The following is a 16,381-nucleotide window of genomic DNA, read 5'->3' on the forward strand; positions in this document are numbered from 1 at the left end:
GCATTTTCTCTTATCATATGGAAATGCTTTGGTTCGAGAAATTAAACCCCGTTGTTGGCTCGCTCGCTCATAAATTAAGTCGTGCTAAGGAAGTTAGCAAGCTGTTTGCGTTTGTTAAAAGAACCAAAGCCAAACGGAACAGAAGGCCTGTTCGATATTTTTTACATTAAGTTTTTAAAATGCGTATTCTTGCAGATTACAACGTTTCAGTCGAAAGAGAGTAAAAGCACTGTTCTAAACGCATCATAGTGCTCAATTTTTCCATCTTAAATCAGTAGTGCTAAGAAATGGAATACATACTGAAGGCATTTGTTTTAACAACGCAAACCAGACACTGAAAGGCCAAAACAAAAAACTGATGATAAATCATTCTCTGGACGACAACAACCACAGAACAAATGGAAGAGTCACGATACTTGCTTTAATTGCAATGAGATAATGAGGCTGTACGCGAATTTGACCTAGATGAAAACACCTAATATGAATTTAGTTTTAATCTACTCACCCAGATATTACTTAATGCAACTAGTACCCACTCAAAATCAACTGAGTTGCAGCTACACAAAGGAAAACAACGCAGCAAACATACGTTCTGTCTGTAAATAAACTTTTAAATGAAATAAAAAGAGTATGATCATTATATTATACACAATGCGACAGTTTTGTGCATTTATTTGTATCCTCTCGTTATAAAACAAACAAAAATATGGTTTATGGTCAGAAGATATTGTATTGCTGGACCTTTTATCTCATATCAGAGTGACAGCTTCGGTGCATCTTATGTTCCCCACGCAAAGGTTACTGTCTGCATCCTGCAAGTATGATCAGCAGGTCTGTTCTCTTTTGTGGTGCAGATTGCATTTACATTTTCAACCATCAACAAAGAGATACTAATTAACATGACTTATTTTCAAAAATAGAGTATGGATATCATACATCATTGACAAAGTCTCTGCACATAGCTACATTTAACCAGCATTACACACCATGAACATTTAATTACATAATAAGCTTCTGGACTCCAGAACTGCAGAATCTTGGTCATACAAGATAAATGATCCGATTTCAGAGATATGATGTTAGAACTTTTCTTCTCTTCACCTGACGCTAACAAACAAGTACTATACTTGAAGCCCTGAACACCAGGTCACACTTATGGTCATTCTTTAGTTTGACTGTTACTTTAATTTCTACTCAGTACAGTAAATTTATATGCACACATGAATCTTTCTCTTCTTCCGCCTCAACAAAAACATTAAGCCCTGAGTTACAAAAGGCCACACCAACAAGAGCAGCAATGTGCGTCCAGAGAAGTCAAATGGCCACCATTTCTCCTGTCAGCAAAACAGAAATTAAAATATTAAAGAATTTTCTTTTACACACATATCTGATCAAAATACATAGCAGTGACAAGCAGCAATTTCTTCTTGAGACTCATGCTCTGTCAGAAGTTTTACCTTTGCCTCTGCAGCTGTGAATCGTAAATGGGATCTCCATTGTGAATTTTGAGCCTTAAAATAAATATACAGATACAGATAGAATAAAAATAAAGATACATGTGAAAACATGAAGTTAATTTTCATTCTTAAAACACTAGTGGTGAAAATAAAAGATTAATGCAGAAAAAAAATTTACAGATCAATTTTTTTTTTTTTTTTTAATACAAGTATAATGTCATTTAAAGTAGCATACCATTTATGACTGCAGTTATGGTTAATCCTTCTGGTGATACATATTTTTATATTTGAGCCATTTCTTGAATTCTTAAAAATGTTATTTTCATATTCAAATTCATATTTGCTAATTGAAATCATGCAGTGTCCTGCCTCTATTCTTTATATTGCTCAGTTTTGATATAAAATCTTTTTTGATAAAAATTTTATTCAGCTTCCTTACATTTGCAGTCGCAAGACCTTCAACTACCTCTAGTTGTTCTCTGACACTCTGCATGTCCTCTCTGAGTTGCTGTAAGGCAAGAATGATCTGCTGTTCCACCTGGCTGTCCTGTAGCCTGTTAGGCCCACCTTTAGAATCGTCCCCTCCCCCTTGCCCAGAACCAGCCCCTGAGGAGAGCCGCTCCGGCCATCTAGCATTGCGGTGAGCCATATAACCTATAGCAAAAACATATGCATACACAATTTGTTGTTCTTTTTTTGTTTTTGTTCTTTTTTCTTTAACATGGTTTCAATATTGGGGATAACATCCAAATTTTCATCTGCACTGATAATGTGGTAACAAAGATCATTTGAGTGAATTCTGCTTGAGACCTGAAGGCAATTTCATTTCTTGAGCACCAAATCAGCATATTAGAATGATTTCTGAAGGATCATGTGACACTGAAGACTGGAGTAATGGTTGCTGAAAATTCAGCTTTATCATCACAGGAATAATTTACATTTTAAAATGAATCCAACTACTAAAGTTATTTTCAATCATAATAATACTTCACAGTATTATTGTTTTTACTGTATTTTAATCAAATAACCCTTGGTGCATTTAAAAATTTAACAAATTTTACTGACCAAACTTTTGAATGGTAGTGTAAGTGTAGGGATCTGGGTGTTTGGATATTTTAAACAATTTTATAAAATTTACCCAAGTTTTTGTTATATGGTGTCACTTATAATAGTGACACAAGGAACCCAGAGATGACAGGGGTTGTGGTTTATAATGTGGAATTAAAAATCCATATTAACCGCACCAGAAGGGTCCCTCCAGTCCTGCTGCATTCCCTCTCTTTCTGCAGTCCTCCTCCGCATGGGAGGACCATGCCTATCTTCTGCCCCCTCACCACCATGTCCAGCACCCATCTGAGTTACCTGAGAGAGAGGGCTGTAATGATGCTCCTGGATTCCAGAGGTATCAGTTTCCAAAATAGTCATGCACGCAGCATGACTATTCTGGAAATTGGAATTACCACCTGGCATTTCAGCAAGCTGTAATGGCATAAAAAGTGTACAAAACATGGGTCATATTTCATCACATAAATTTTAATTCAATTTAGTCAAATTTCATACCTTAATAATGTCCAGCTGTTCCAATGAGTCACAGAAGACTTCACTGTCTGAGTCACTAGTCAGCCCCTGACCCTCAAAGAGAAGTGGCTCTACACACATACAGGTGCTGGTCATATAATTAGAATGTCATCAAAAAGTTGATTTTTTTCACTATTCCATTCAAAAAGTGAAAGTTGTATATTATATTCATTCATTACACACAGACTGATATATTTCAAATGTTTATTTCTTTTAATTTTGATGATTATAACTGACATCTAAGGAAAATCACAAATTCAGTATCTCAGAAAATTAGAATATTGTGAAAAGGTTCAATATTGAAGACACCTGGTGCCACACTCTAATCAGCTAATTAACTCAAAACACCTGCAAAGGCCTTTAAATGGTCTCTCAGTCTAGTTATGTAGGCTACACAATCATGGGGAAGACTGCTGACTTGACAGTTGTCCAAAAGACGACCATTGACACAAAAGGTCTTTGCAAAAGAGGCTGGCTGTTCACAGAGCTCTGTGTCCAAGCACATTAACAGAGAGGCGAAGGGAAGGAAAAGATGTGGTAGAAAAAAAGTGTACAGGCAATAAGGATAACTGCACCCTGGAGAGGATTGTGAAACAAAACCCATTCAAAAATGTGGGGGAGATTCACAAAGAGTGGACTGCAGCTGGAGTCAGTGCTTCAAGAACCACTACGCACAGACGTATGCAAGACATGGGTTTCAGCTGTCGCATTCCTTGTGTCAAGCCACTCTTGAACAACAGACAGCGTCAGAAGCGTCTAAAGACAAAAAGGACTGGATTGCTGCGGAGTGGTCCAAAGTTATGTTCTCTGATGAAAGTAAATTTTGCATTTCCTTTGGAAATCAGGGTCCCAGAGTGTGGAGGAAGAGAGGAGAGGCACACAATCCATGTTGCTTGAGGTCCATTGTAAAGTTTCCACAGTCAGTGATGGTTTGGGGTGCCATGTCATCTGCTGGTTTTGGTCCACTGTGTTTTCTGAGGTCCATAGTCAAAGCAGCCGTATACCCGGAAGTTTTAGAGCACTTCATGCTTCCAGCTGCTGGTTAGGGTTATGGAGATGCAGATTTCATTTTCCAACAGGACTTGGCACCTGCACACAGTGCCAAAGCTACCAGTACCTGGTTTAAGGACCATGGTATCCCTGTTCTTAATTGGCCAGCAAACTCACCTGACCTTAACCCCATAGAAAATCTATGGGGTATTGTGAAGAGGAAGATGCGATTATGCCAGACCCAACAATGCAGAAGAGCTGAAGGCCACTATCAGAGTAACATGGGCTCTCATAACACCTGAGCAGTGCCACAGACCGATCGACTCCATGCCACGCCGCATTGCTGCAGTAATTTAGGCAAAAGGAGCCCCAACTAAGTATTGAGTACTGTACATGCTCATACGTTTCATGTTCATACTTTTCAGTTGGCCAAGATTTCTAAAAATCCTTTCTTTGTATTGGTCTTAAGTAATATTCTAATTTTCTGAGATACTGAATTTGGGATTTTCCTTAGTTGTCAGTTATAGTCATCAAAATAAAAGAAATAAACATTTGAAATATATCAGTCTGTGTGTAATGAATGAATATAATATACAGGTTTCACTTTTTGAATGGAATTAGTGAAATCAACTTTTTGATGATATTCTAATTATATGACCAGCACCTGTATACAGCGATGAAAGAGTAGAAATACCACACACACAGTCTTAGCATCATTTTTTACTGCAACTGACAAATGTTTGAAAAGCAACTGTGGTCAGACATGTTTGGATAGTGATCAAGACTGGTGCATTTCAGCCATAGTAGGTTCCTATAATTTAAATTAATAAAGTGAAAATGATCAGAGTAAAATTACAAGTATTTGTTTGTACAAGCTGAAAACCCAAGTTCTTCCATTGTGAAAAAGTGTGTGTTTGGTGAACTCCAAATTTTTCTGGACATCCAACATTTATAGACAATCATTCCACTACCTGTGCTCTCTGGTTGAAGTTCATTGTCAGGGACAGTCTCTGTGTCCTCCTGTTGAAGAGCCCGTTCTTGAGTTGCCTTCTCCACATCATGTTCAGCCAAACCATCAACTGGTTCTTTGGTATTTACATCTTTGAAATGAACACCGAAATCATAGGCTTATAACACAGAACTCATAGTATTTTACAAAAAATACTACTACTACTGCTACTATTACTACTACTACTACTAATAATAATAATAATAATAATAATTCACACCTGATCTGAGAGATAAAAGTGCCTCTGGAGGTCTAGGCATATCATGAATGACGTGATAGAGAGGTTCAAAATAGTGAAAAAGGGATGCAGTCTTCTCATTGATTTGCATGGTGTCTATTACCTGTTAGTGATATAAAACAACAAATAATTTTTTATGGAAACAAATCATTTGCCTGGCCACTCTGAACACAAATTTGCATGTTATTTACAGTGATATGATTTAGAGAACATATACCCAATACTTCCTTTTGCCTAAAGTTGCTTTATGGATTAATGAGGTTTCATTGAAGCTCTCAAACCTCTTGTGCAACTTTCTTCATTTCATCCACATAAGCAGCCATGGCACTCTCTCGACTCATGTCTCCCAGCTGATTCCAAGCATCCCTGACACAAGACCAGGAAAACATTCCATTAAGTTTCTAAATTGCTCTCATCACATCTACTTTAATTAGGCACACAATGGAACTGAAATATGAAAGTTGGTTAAAAATTGGTTAAAACTTTACCATTTGTAACGGCCTATAGGATCCCAGAATCCAGGGCGTGATGCTGTACATGGGCCACAGACTGCCTGTTTGTACAGGCCATAAAACCGCAGCATCACTTCATAAGAGGGTCTGTAAGAACCTGTGCAAGTGCGAATTAAAATTTTTCCCCTGTTGTCACAACCTGCTGCAATTTATGTGAATCAGTGTGATGTGGTGGACTCATACTCATATTTACAGAAATGTTTGCAATGACAAGCTGTGCAAGTTTTACATCTGCTACAATATGATGATGCCTGTTAAGTACAATCATGTAATTTTTGTCAATGGTGAGCAAAGCTACCGTTTTTGGGCAGGCTTTGAATGACGTCGACAGCCGCCTGAAAGCGCCTTTGACAGTCCTCGGTCTCTGACATTGTAAGAGCTGGCATATCATACGGTCTGTATTTTTCCCACACTTCTGCTGCTGAATGTTCATTAACTGGACAGCCTGTAAATTATATTCACTGGTGTCATTCTGCCATTATATACAATGTTCAGAAATAAAGTTTAGAAAGAAATTGTATTCTCGGATTACTTGTAAGGCACTTTTGAAAGATTATGAAATTAAAACCCCTTCATTAAAATGAATATAATTATTTTTATTCATCAAGATGATTTAGATGTTCTGCCCTCTCTGATTTCAGGTTATTAGCCAGGAGGTCAAGCAGAGTAGGCTAGGTTCAACTCACCTGCCCTGTAATGCTGCTGCCATAACGCCCGAACATATATCTATAACTGTAATAAAAACAATATAACGACCGGTCACATTGGAAACACAATTTACAAAAGCAGTGCACAATTTCTTTGCACAATCAGTTTGAAAACGGTATGCTGCTGTTCTCTAAAAAAAAAAAAAAAAAAAAAAAAAAATACTAATAAAATAAGATCGCTCACCTTTTGGAATTTCGGACAGGAGTTCACTTCCTGGTCATGTCACGTGATAGAGTATTCACGGTGATGATTTGTCTCTGTCTCAAAACGAGAGCCAATGACGTGTTAAATTCGCAATAAAGAGAAAAACAATAGATTTTACAAAAATTCGGTTTTAAGTTGTCAAAGTTAATGTGTAAACTTAAGATATTTATTAAATGTGTTTGACAATTAATAATTACATGATAATTTTAACAAAATGTAAGAACATTAATTGTAATTATTTTATTGTTTTGACGGCATATTTTAACAGCAAACAAACAGAAAAAATGGGTATAATTTTGAGAAAATATTTATTTTAAGTGTTTACCTTTCAGCATCTTTCATTTGCGTTTCTCACTAATGTTGCATTTAGCTTGCACAACGTATTTTCTGTAAAATTGTTTGGATTTAAATAAAAAAGGCCTAATGCATACATCAATCTTACTTTAATGGGTGGTAGAAAAAACACTACAAACGTGAAACTTGTATCGTTCCTTACGCTTTGAAATAGATGTTCAGTCGATCGGCTTTGATTGATTCAGTTGGTTGTTTTTTAAGTTGACATCGCTAGAGGGAGACATTTTATTAATCCTGATCTCAGCACAGGGTCGTCTGCACAAAGCTGTCTATGGTAAGAAGTCATTATGTAGTCCAGCCTTCATCAGCCTGTTTGCTGTATATTGTCGGTGGGTTTGGTTTTCGCGTTTTGATTTGAAGATACAAGATTTTCCATGTCTGTCTGTCTATTTGAACGCTTATAAATTGTCGTTGATTAAAATAATGAATTTGAGGTTGCCGTTTTAGACCATAGATAAGACAATAGCATCTTTATTGGACACCCAAATCTGTGCTTTATGTGCTTTTAAGGGGTAGCAATCTCTGTCGTTATATTTATGTAGGTTAGAATTTGTGTATCGTAAACTTGTTAAATAACAACCGGAGACAATATAACATAATGTCATATAACGGCACAGCAGCTTTTTAACATTCATGAGCTCATCAGAGAGGGGCAGTGTCTACACTGTTTCTCTCTCTCTCTCTCTCTCTCTCTCTCTCTCTCTCTATATATATATATATATACAGTTAGAGCTGTATCATTACTGCACACCAACTAGACACCCATATTTATTCACATAAACCCTAGCTTAAGACGCAAGAGGACCTACAGCGTCATGTTGAGAAAGGAGAAGAATGGAGCCGGGACGTCCCAACTTAAACCAGACGATCCCCTGATAAAATTGGGTAAGACATTATATATATTTATATATATTCCATATTAGCCTACTTCATATTCCATATTAAGTAATATGGGGGGTCTGACCCCTTTAAAGAAGGCTTGATCCCCCAACCACCCAATCCGCTGGACGTACGCATAAGCCTATGGAGCGTTGCTTTGTAAATATGAAGATGTATTTCTGTAGCTCTGACTGATTTTAAATTGTAATTTTGGCAGCCTCTGAAATGGGTCATATCTTTGACACTACCTAAGCGGTTAGGCTACGCTCATTCAAGGACATGCATTAGCCTAACACCCAAGTGATGCATGTGCAGAGTTTAGCTGAGTGATAAGGTTTACTCTCTTTAACTTAATGCTGTTAAACTGAATATATACGAAGCAAACTGTTTGTTAAAATAACAACAACAGTAACACCAATACTGAGATAAGAGTGGTTTATTTGTCAGTAAGATGCGCGTGAAAGTTGTGTTTTTTAGGCTACTATAATAAACCCTGCGCGTTTTCTTTCAGAATCATCATTGGCTGGTAGAAATTAAAATAGAATACATAAAAGCTTTTTAATTAAAATGAAGATAAATTAAAGACCCACTCGTCATGATGTGAGGTATGTTATAATGACCGGTATAAATAAATATATTATGAACTTATACTATTAAAGAAATTCTTTTTTCTTTTTCTTTTTTTTTTTTTTGCTTTCACTCACATTAGGTATTATTATGGTTACACACAGTTTTGTTTTGAATAGTTTTGTTTCATAGGATCTTAATACTGATTTTTAGAGTGCCAATATCATCAGTCTTATTAATGAAATCCTGCAGGGGTCCAGGACGATGACGATGTGAAGACAATGCTGCAGGGCTCCTCTATGACGAAGGTGCGTTCTCCACGCTGGAAGAGGAAGCGCATACTAAAGCTGTTAAATGATGGAGTCACCGTTTGGTGTGAATCCAACAAGGCCACCAACAAAGCCAAAACTCAACAGTCCTGTGAGTTGTCATACTAAGCATATAGTGTTTTTATGTATTAGATTAGAATTATTATTTTTTTTCATAGTGTGCTGAGTGTGAAAATGTTCAAAATAAGGTTTTCATGAAGAAGCAAGTGTGTAGATAAATGATACTATTCTGTGCTGTGGAAATGTACGTGCCCCTCCCGGTAAATACACCTCCTAATTATGGCTGCCCAAACTGGCAGGATCCAGGTCTACTGGCCGCAGCACTGACAGTCATTACAGGGCTGGCCTATTTGTAGTTCATACAGGGGGGTTCTCTAAACTTCACTACACTCTAATTACACTCTGTGACTACATGGGAAGAGTGCAGCCCTTCAATTTATGGTGTGCTCCATATAGTTCACATGAATAATTATCATTGCCCTGGCAGCTCTGCACGTTTTAAATTAGAATTATGGTCTTTAATTGCTTTTAGTTGGAAAGATCATGTTTTGTGTGATGTGGCCGAGACATGTGCGTGAACACCCACTTGTACACTAACGCTGTAGTGTGTGCGCCTGCAGGAATTAATTTTTTTTTTTATCTCAGTTGTTTCTTCTAGACAACATTTCCTGCTATACACTATAGTGTTAAAAAGATTTTTTTAGATTTTTTAAATTGGTAAGATTTTTTTAATGTTTTTGAAAGAAGTCTCTTAGGTTCACCAAGCCTGCAAAAATGATCAAAAATACAGTAAATACAGTAATACTGTTTTAATGTAATTTGTTTAAATGTAATTTATTCTTGTGAGGGCAAATAATTTTCTGCGTTCATTACTTCAGTGTCACATGAGTCTTCAGAAATCATTGTGATATGCTGATTTGGTGCTCAAGAAACATTTTTTATTATTATTAATGTTGAAAACAGTTTTCCTGCTTAATATTTTTGTGGAAACTATGATATTTATAAAGTTCAAAAGAACAGCATTTGGAACAATGTAAAAGTCCTTACTGTCACTTAATGATAAAATGAATGCATTGCTGAAAGTATAAAAATAATAAATTAATTTTAAAAAATTAATTAAAAATAAGATTTTAAAAGAATCTTACTGACCCTAAACATTTGAACAGTAGTGTGTCTCCTTTAGAGTTTAAGAGATGAAAAATTTCTTAAACTATGCTTAGATACCATTGTATCAGAAGTCAGAGATTTTACTACAAACTCAAATATTTCTTATCAGATTATTTCAATATCAAGTTATCTGAGCTACCCTCATTCATTTTATAGTTTTATACTCTTACTCTTACACTTCTGGAGACTCCAGGTAGGTTGCAGTTCTGGAAAATGGTGGCGCTGGAGACTAAAGGGTTCCTGGTGATTTCACACTTAATTCTTCACCTTAATTCTTAATTCTTTTGCAGTTAACATGTGTTTTTTGTGTTTTTGTCTGACCCTGCTGACCCAGTGAGCATTTCGCTGTCCAATGGTCATGCTTTAACTTTGCAATTTCTAGTGTTGCATTAGTATAGCATTCTTCTCACGGGCATTTATTAATATTTGACTTTTCTGTATGAGTCAATTTTCTTTTTGTCTCATTTTATTTGTAAAACAAAACCTGCTTAATAATTATGCACTGGGCCGCATTAATGCACGGGCTTACCTGGGCTTAAGCCCAGGGCCCCGGGCTGAGGGAGGGCCTCGGTGATGCCGGAAAAAACATAACCGCATTTTATAATGTGATGACTGTCCCTTTAACATCGCTTTGATTTGAATACATGTGCTGTTCTGCGCGTGAAGTTCATTACGACGCGCCGCGTCTAGCAGCAAGCAACTAAGTATCAGTATCTGGACAACGCGGACAGACCCAGTGGCGCTGCTTGTGTGCGTACACAACGCGTTTTTGCTTTGAAAAACGCGAGACGCGGGCAGTGGAATGGGGGAAACCGCAAGGTCTCGAGACGCTTTTTAAAACTTTTTTTTAACTTAGCTGAACTGATTCATGGCTTTAGAACGCCATGTTATGCATCAAGACGCGAGCGCAACGGTTCTGCACGTCCTTCTAGCGCATGTTTACATAGAAAAACAAAGAAAAAGTAGCGCAGAAAAGCGCGTTCTGTGTGAACAGCCCCAAAGAAGACAATGTGTTCGAATTTTAAAGACGTGGTGCGGCGCTACGCTTATCGACCGATGTGTGACCCTTCACTCACTGAACCCTGTCGTTAGTAGTCCAATAAAAATACAAATCATAGCCTACAAAAATACAGTTTCTGAAAACGTTCAATGAGGTAAAATGTTGAAATGTTGAAATTAACAATGAACAATACTTTTATTAACCTTACCATCTGTAATCTGAATCTTATTATAAAGTCTTACCATTTCATATAAATCCATGAAAACATAAATCCATAAAACAGTCATGCATAAAGATGACCATCTTTAAATATCTACACAAAGGCCACATTGACATTAGACACACATTGTATGTATGAATACATTATTTGCTTCCATTTTAGAACACTGATTATTATTTAAATAAGATTTATTGTATTACAGTGATGATAAAAGAGAACTGAAATCAAATGCATTTCTGATTTGTTTATATATGTCTGCTGCATGACAATACAGTTTGCTTTCTCATGACACTAGTTTTAATTATGCAACTTTGCTGCGTAACTAATCGATAAAAGTGACCAGCTGGATATAAACTAATGCAAATACTAATGGTAGGCTACTAATGGTAACAATCATGACATTAAACATTTGGGTCGAACTTGCGTGTGTTTTTGTCTTGTGTTTTAAAGATCAAAGTGCAGGATAAAAAAGTAATTTTTGCCTTAAAGAATGAATTGATTCTGAACTGCCAAAATGAGTCTTCAGCAATTCCAGTCTCACTTTCTATTACAAACCTACATAACAATGTAAAAATTTGCGTAATGGCAGCCGGTTGCTCGCGAACAACATCTATTTTGACCCGCCTTCAAAAAGCTGAGACTGGAAGACTGAGACTTCAAAAAGCTGAGACTGGAAGACTGAGACTTCAAAAAGCTGAGACTGGAAGAGTTTGGTTTGTGTTGTTGACATGTTGACATGACATCTCTACGGTGTAAAAGCAAATCCACTTTGCATGCACTTCCAAAAGACAAGGACTCACGCTGGAATTGAAATGGTAAAACTGGCGCCTTTGTTACTGTTCGAATCTGCGTCTCATTTCAGAGGCTGCGTCCTCTGGAGCTCACATTTGAAGGCTGCATACATCATTAAGGATGTCTTATTTAAGAAAATTAACCATAATAAAATTGATGCTTATTCCTCGTGAGGTGCAAAATGCTGTTTTTTCTTTCTTTCAACGGTTGTTTTTCTTAAATGAGCTGGTGTCAATGACGTATACAGCCTTCAAATGCGACCTCTGGAGGATGCAGCCTTCGAAATGAGTAGCCTGTACAAATAGTTCAGACAATGTGCCAATATGTAGTTAATGCAGTGATATTTATATTTTATAACAGACCTATAGTTTCGGATGTTTTGGTAATGGCATTTATTCATGCAAAATAAAAGGCTGATAACGTGCACTTTGTGATTAAGAAGATTGAGTGAATGTAGGCAAGGGTTAAATTGGGATTTGTTATGTGGGGGGGCTCTGTGGTTTCAGGCTTTCGAGGGGTGCATGTGTATGCAAAGACTACAAAATCGTATCTTTTGACAAACTGTAAAATATAACAAGTTGAGAGAGCCCTCTGCTATGAACAATAAAATGCTGATCAAAATCATTCTATAGATGCTGGTATTGTGAAAGCTACATCTGATGACAATAAAATATTTCTGTAGGCCTGTGCCTTCTCCTTTGTGTCAGTATCAAATATAAGAGTGATGCTACCATTAAAGGACAGAATATAAATACAAAATACAGTGCTCGACATTAAGCCTGGTTTTGTGCTTGTCCTTTGGACAACTAAATTGGTAATTTACTTGTCAGAGTAAAAAAAGTAGCTTGTCTGGAAAAAAAAATATTTACTATTATTCAAATCTTTTATTTCATATTCTTACATTTGATAAATTAAAATAGTAAGACACTATAGGGCTGTTACCAAATTAAATAATTTACACTGAAAAAGTACAACTGCGTTCAATAATATTATGAGATTCTTTAAATATTTTTGAATATACAAATAAATGTTGGTGGGAAATTTATACTTTTAAACATGAAATTAAGCCGCCAGTAGATGGCGGCAAGTGACCGTCTTAATGAGTGAGCCACTGAGTCATTTATTCAAATGATTCACTCTGAATCAAGAATGAAGCAGTTGTTTATGAATGGGCGATTGAATCTTCACTCAACCGATTCGTTCAAAACGCTGAATCATTCAAAACGGCTGAGCGCAGCTGCGAGATGCACTGCTTCTGCTTTGTTTGGAACTATTTTCGCTGCTACAATAGAACAAAAACAGGCATATTGCATCTAAAACGTAAGTGATTGATATTAACTACTTTTTTATTGAACTGTTGTATGAAATTAGTGTCAATTTCAATCGAGGTGATATTCAGGAATTCAGCACTTTCGGTCGTGTGATGCTTAACTTTATCATATGTCGTAAATAGCTAGCTAAATTTGAAATTAATTGAATTTTTATTGCAACATGATAACTGAGTTTCTTTGTGTGAGCAGAGCTCATTTGCTTTGAATTCTCCTCAAGAGGTTACGTGATCCTCAACAGCGCAATATCACAGCCAGTACATCCTATCAGTCGCCACTTAAGCTAGATTAATCATTCTCGCGTTTTGGTTGTTATTGATATTTTAATCAAGCTACTTATCTGGTCAGGCAAGTAAAATTCTCTTTCACTTCAAAAAAATCCAAAAATCCCGCAGTCCCGGACAAGCGTATGTCGAGCCCTCGTAAGCCTATGTGCCGGGCCTCAGCCCAATTTAACCCCTGAATATAGGTAATAGTGCTGGTGGATGAAGGGCCCCCTCAAGAGGTAAAGCCCAGGGGCCCCTTGTAGTCTTAATGCAGCCCTGATTATGCACACCTGAATATAAGGCGTTTTTCACTTTCAGCCTTCATGAACAAATATATATATCACTTATAAATGATTAAATATAAAATTAATAGTAGTTATTAAGATTGATGTGGTTTGGAATTGGTAAAATGTGTTTGGAAAAAAAATCTGATCAGAAAATCAACTTGCATAATATTTATGCATGCACTGTATTTTGTTGTTGTTGTTGCAGGTGTCTTTGTCAAGTCAAGTCAAGTCAAATTTATTTATATAGCGCTTTTTACAATTGGTAATTGTTTCAAAGCAGCTTTACATATTAGAAGCACAGAAAAAAGGGAAGTGGTTAAAAATAAGCTGTACAAACAAGCGTGGTAATATGTAACATATACAAGATGGTGCTACATTAAGCCAATGTCGGCTGACTCCCAGGGGTGGAAAAAACCCCCTAGGAGAAAAACCCAGCGTGCTAACACTGGGAAAAAAGTCCTAGGAGGGAAAAAACCCCTTGGAAGATATATATAATATATGTAAATGGATATGGAGATCAAAATCTGAATTATACATTTTTATTATAGAGATTAAAAATAGATTATATATAAATATATGTAAGCGGATACGGAGATTTAAAAATCTGAATTATAGATGCAGCCAGAACTGGATCTGTAGGCCCATTGTCTCCTGGGCTACGTTGTAGTCAGGTCCAGACACAGGTTCTCCATCTGATCTGGATACGGCCTGGATCCAGCACCCGGCAAACCTCAGGATAAGCAGAGAGACAGATATTAGCGTAGATGCCATTCTTATTCTGATGTACAGGTATATCTAGTGTTATAGGAAATGTTCTCGGTTCCGGCCGACCTAATTATTGCAGCGTAACAATCCTTTAACGGATTTGAAAATTGTTAATGTATTGATAATGTGTTATGTGTATGCAAGAGCAAAGAGATGTGTTTTTAGTCTAGATTTAAACTGACAGAGTGTGTCTGCTTCCCGAACAATGCTAGGAAGATTGTTCCAGAGTTTAGGTGCTAAATAGGAAAAGGATCTGCCGCCTTCAGTTGATTTTGATATTCTGGGTATTATCAACTGGCCTGAATTCTGAGATCGCAATAGACGTGAAGGACTATAATGCACCAAGAGCTCGCTTAGATATTGGGGAGCTAAACCATTTAGAGCTTTATAAGTAAGTAGCAAGATTTTAAAATCTATACGATGTTTAATAGGGAGCCAATGTAATGTTGACAGAACTGGGCTAATATGGTCATACTTTCTGGTTCTAGTAAGAACTCTAGCTGCCGCATTTTGGACCAACTGTAGTCTGTTTAAAAGCCGAGCAGAACAACCACCCAGTAGAGCGTTACAATAATCTAGTCTTGAGGTCATGAATGCATGAACCAACTGTTCCGCATTTGTCATTGAGAGCATATGTCGTAATTTAGATATATTTTTTAGATGGAAGAAGGCGGTTTTACAGATACTAGAAACATGACTTTCAAATGAAAGATTGGTATCAAAGAGCACACCCAGGTTCCTAACTGAGGACGAAGGTTTAATGGAGCACCCGTCAAGAGAGTATTCAAGGTTTTTTCGTGAGGAAGTTTTTGGTCCAAAGATTAGGATATCAGTTTTTTCTGAATTTAATAATAAGAAATTTCTTGTCATCCAGTTTTTAATGTCAGCTATGCATTCTGTTAGTTTTGTGAATTTGTAGGTTTCGTCAGGGCGCGAGGAAATATAGAGCTGAGTATCGTCAGCGTAGCAGTGAAAACTAACACCATGCTTCCTAATTATCTCTCCTAAGGGCAGCATGTACAGAGTGAAAAGCAACGGTCCTAGTACTGAGCCTTGTGGTACTCCATATTGAACTTGTGATCGATATGACATCTCTTCATTAACTACTACAGACTGATAACGGTCAGATAAGTAAGATTTGAACCATGCCAAAGCAATTCCACTAATGCCAATATAGTTTTCAAGTCTTTTTAAAAGAATGTTGTGATCGATAGTGTCAAAAGCAGCACTGAGATCTAATAACACTAATAGAGAAATACAGCCACGATCGGATGATAGGAGTAGATCGTTTGTAACTCTAACGAGAGCAGTCTCAGTACTATGGTATGGTCTAAATCCTGACTGGAAATCCTCACAGATTCCATTTCTTTCTAAAAAGGAGCACAGTTGTGTTGAAACTGCCTTTTCTAGTATCTTTGACAGAAAAGGTAGATTCGAGATTGGCCTGTAATTTAATAAATCTCTCGGATCTAGTTGAGGTTTTTTAATAAGAGGTTTAATAATAGCCTGCTTAAAAGTTTTTGGCACGTATCCTAGTGCTAACGATGAATTAATTATATCAAGAAGTGGACCTACGACCTCTGGAAGCATTTCTTTCAGTAGTTTAGTCGGCATTGGGTCTAACATACATGTTGTTGATTTGATGATTTGATAAGTTTAGATAATTCTTCCTCTCCTATAGCGGCGAATGATTCTAGTTTTACCTCAGGGACACTACAGTGCACTGTCTGA

The 16,381-nt window shown here is 36.8% G+C and overlaps 2 protein-coding genes across 7 annotated transcripts in view; one reads left to right on the forward strand and one right to left on the reverse strand.

Annotated features, from left to right (window-relative positions):
• Positions 1 to 655: 655 nt before the first annotated feature.
• Positions 656 to 6,770, reverse strand: acbd4 (acyl-CoA binding domain containing 4). 3 transcript variants are annotated; one of them, XM_048179476.1, is made up of 12 exons: positions 6,676 to 6,770; positions 6,471 to 6,516; positions 6,083 to 6,229; positions 5,761 to 5,881; positions 5,554 to 5,638; positions 5,255 to 5,375; positions 4,997 to 5,125; positions 3,018 to 3,106; positions 2,702 to 2,819; positions 1,897 to 2,111; positions 1,458 to 1,511; positions 656 to 1,334 (listed from the first exon to the last, which is right to left on the reverse strand). In XM_048179476.1, exons 3-12 carry the CDS (start codon positions 6,168 to 6,170, stop codon positions 1,209 to 1,211), a joined length of 1,146 nt encoding a protein of 381 aa, XP_048035433.1. In that variant the 5' UTR covers positions 6,171 to 6,229; positions 6,471 to 6,516; positions 6,676 to 6,770; the 3' UTR covers positions 656 to 1,208. The 3 variants fall into 3 exon arrangements, with proteins under 3 accessions (XP_048035433.1, XP_048035432.1, XP_048035431.1); XM_048179475.1 differs by having other exon boundaries at positions 1,924 to 2,111; positions 2,702 to 2,936; XM_048179474.1 differs by having other exon boundaries at positions 2,702 to 2,936.
• A 332-nt stretch (positions 6,771 to 7,102) lies between these two features.
• The window catches only part of plcd3b (phospholipase C, delta 3b), a 95,173-nt gene continuing 85,894 nt past the window's right edge, over positions 7,103 to 16,381 (forward strand). Inside the window, exons 1-3 of one of the 4 annotated variants that reach the window (XM_048179463.1) lie at positions 7,103 to 7,379; positions 7,838 to 7,935; positions 8,749 to 8,916. In XM_048179463.1, coding sequence (XP_048035420.1) covers positions 7,866 to 7,935; positions 8,749 to 8,916 — 238 coding nt within the window. In that variant the 5' untranslated portion in view covers positions 7,103 to 7,379; positions 7,838 to 7,865. Of the gene's footprint in view, positions 7,380 to 7,837; positions 7,936 to 8,748; positions 8,917 to 13,223; positions 13,325 to 16,381 lie in introns of those variants that run through there. The other 3 variants (XM_048179462.1, XM_048179465.1, XM_048179464.1) reach the window with 3 other exon arrangements.

Source organism: Megalobrama amblycephala, unplaced genomic scaffold, assembly GCF_018812025.1.
Source record: "Megalobrama amblycephala isolate DHTTF-2021 unplaced genomic scaffold, ASM1881202v1 scaffold201, whole genome shotgun sequence".
In the NCBI taxonomy this organism is placed as follows: domain Eukaryota; kingdom Metazoa; phylum Chordata; class Actinopteri; order Cypriniformes; family Xenocyprididae; genus Megalobrama; species Megalobrama amblycephala.

What these genes read in the sequence shown, in the direction of transcription:
- acbd4 (XM_048179474.1), bottom strand. Translation starts at nt 6,170, where the DNA reads ATGCCAGCTCTTACAATGTCAGAGACCGAGGACTGTCAAAGGCGCTTT. An exon ending in ACTTCAACCAGAGAGCACAG is followed by an intron (nt 3,107 to 4,996) that starts GTAGTGGAATGA and finishes GTATGTGTGTAG; the next exon opens with AGCCACTTCTCTTTGAGGGT. An exon ending in AACAGCTGGACATTATTAAG is followed by an intron (nt 2,937 to 3,017) that starts GTATGAAATTTG and finishes ATGCCATTACAG; the next exon opens with CTTGCTGAAATGCCAGGTGG.